The following is a 1,656-nucleotide window of genomic DNA, read 5'->3' as shown; positions in this document are numbered from 1 at the left end:
CGCCCGTAATCCTAGCTGAAATCTAAGGATTGTGGTTCAAAGCCAAGCTAGTGCAGGAAAGTCTTCTCTGTGTCTCAAGTGGTAGAGGGCTAACCTTGAGCTGAAGAGCTGAGGGAGGGTGCCCAGGCCCACCCACAGAGTTCAAGCCCCATGACCAAAATGAGACAGAAACAGAGAGGAGGGGAGAGAGAAGAGAAAGGGAGAGGGAGCAGGAGAGATGGACAGTGGGAGGGAGCAGGAGAGAGGGACAGTAGGGGGTGGGGAGGAGAGAGGGGGAGAGGGGAAGGGGGGGAGGAGGAGGGAGAGAGAGGGAGAAAGGGAGAGAGAAAGCGTAGTTTTATCTTGGAAACTGCAGCCGAATAAGGCAGTTTGAGCTTGTGTGCCCTCATTCAATCTAGAATGGGCTGAAGACGCATGCAAAACGCAACGCTGAGAGTTAAGATTATTATCCAGTCCCATAGAGATTGGGATCCTCACAGGCACTAGCAGGAGGTGGAAATAGCAGGGCTCCGTCCATCGGATGAATCTGCAGTTTTAGTCTACAAAGGCTAGTTGCAAATACCGAATGGTAGGTGTACAGGTGCCAAGACATCCCTGAACACGCCAGAATACGCAGCACCTGAATGCAGCACTGTCTTGAGCATAATAAGGGACCTGGGAAAGCAGCAGAATGAGCACCGGGCCAAGGCTGTTATAGGTTCCCTCCCAGTGGGAGCGCCAGGGCCAGGCGACCCGAATAACACAACGCTCACCAGCTGGCGGGAAGGCGGCACCCCACCCCCATCCCACCCCAACGCCTCTCACCTCCACACTCTGTTCGTCCATTGCCTCCGGCTCTCGGCGGGGCCCGTAACGACCCGCGGAGTCCGTGGTCGGCCCTATTAAGTGACGGCCCGAGGTCGCCAGGTCAACTCGTCCGGGAACAGCCAGGAGCCCACCTCAGGGGGCTCCAACAACGGCCCCACCTGCGCGCCCCATCGCTTCAAGTTCGAGGCCGGCTACCCCCATTTCGCCATTTTTAAGCGCGCGCCGGTCTTGGGGCGCACGGACCAGGCGAGCAGTGTACCAGTGCCCCTTCCTCCCGCCTCAGCCACCGGCGGGAGTCGACTGGGGAGCTTCGGCCCACGTGACGCGGACGCGCGCCGGCCGAACCGCCGCGGGAGTCCTGAGGCGCAGGTCGCGGCAAAAGGCGCCGCGAAGGACTCGCAAACACCAACCGTAACCAGGGCAGCCGACCGGGAAGGCGCGGTGCGCATGCGCGCCAGGCGCTGCGGGCGGGGCTGCGACGAGAGAGGCGGACGCCTAGATCCCGCGGTCCCGTGGGGAGGGTGAGAGGTCCTCGCACACGAGACTTGAAGTCGTTGCCGCAGGATGGGGGCGCACACGAGACTTGGTGAGTCGTTGCCGCAGGATGGCGTGCCCTGGGCGGGCGGCTGGCGTCCGCAGCGAGAGCCTGGCGCTTCGCCCACTCTCAGCGCGGAGGGGCGGGGCCCCCTCAGCCCTCAAATTTTAGCGCGCCACGGTCTGGAGCCACCTAGCGTGCGGTGGGGAAACGTGGGCCCGGAAGCCACACCCCTCGGCCGTCCGACTCGACTCCGAGATAGTGGGACGGAGCCTGTGCTCCTCGTGGAGATAAAAACCTGGAATCGGAGACTT

The 1,656-nt window shown here is 62.0% G+C and overlaps 1 protein-coding gene across 1 annotated transcript in view; it reads right to left on the bottom strand.

Moving 5' to 3' along the window:
* Trim37 (tripartite motif containing 37) overlaps positions 1 to 1,220 on the bottom strand; it is a 106,716-nt gene extending 105,496 nt beyond the window's left edge. Inside the window, exon 1 of the mRNA XM_013013091.1 lies at positions 805 to 1,220. Within this exon, the coding sequence (XP_012868545.1) occupies positions 805 to 825 (21 nt within the window). The 5' untranslated portion in view covers positions 826 to 1,220. The remainder of the gene's footprint in view (positions 1 to 804) is intronic.
* Positions 1,221 to 1,656: the final 436 nt, after the last annotated feature.

Source organism: Dipodomys ordii, unplaced genomic scaffold (assembly GCF_000151885.1).
Source record: "Dipodomys ordii isolate 6190 unplaced genomic scaffold, Dord_2.0 Scaffold19, whole genome shotgun sequence".
NCBI classification, from domain to species: domain Eukaryota; kingdom Metazoa; phylum Chordata; class Mammalia; order Rodentia; family Heteromyidae; genus Dipodomys; species Dipodomys ordii.
Note: the sequence above shows the minus strand (reverse complement) of the source record. Positions and strands in the feature narration are given on the sequence as shown.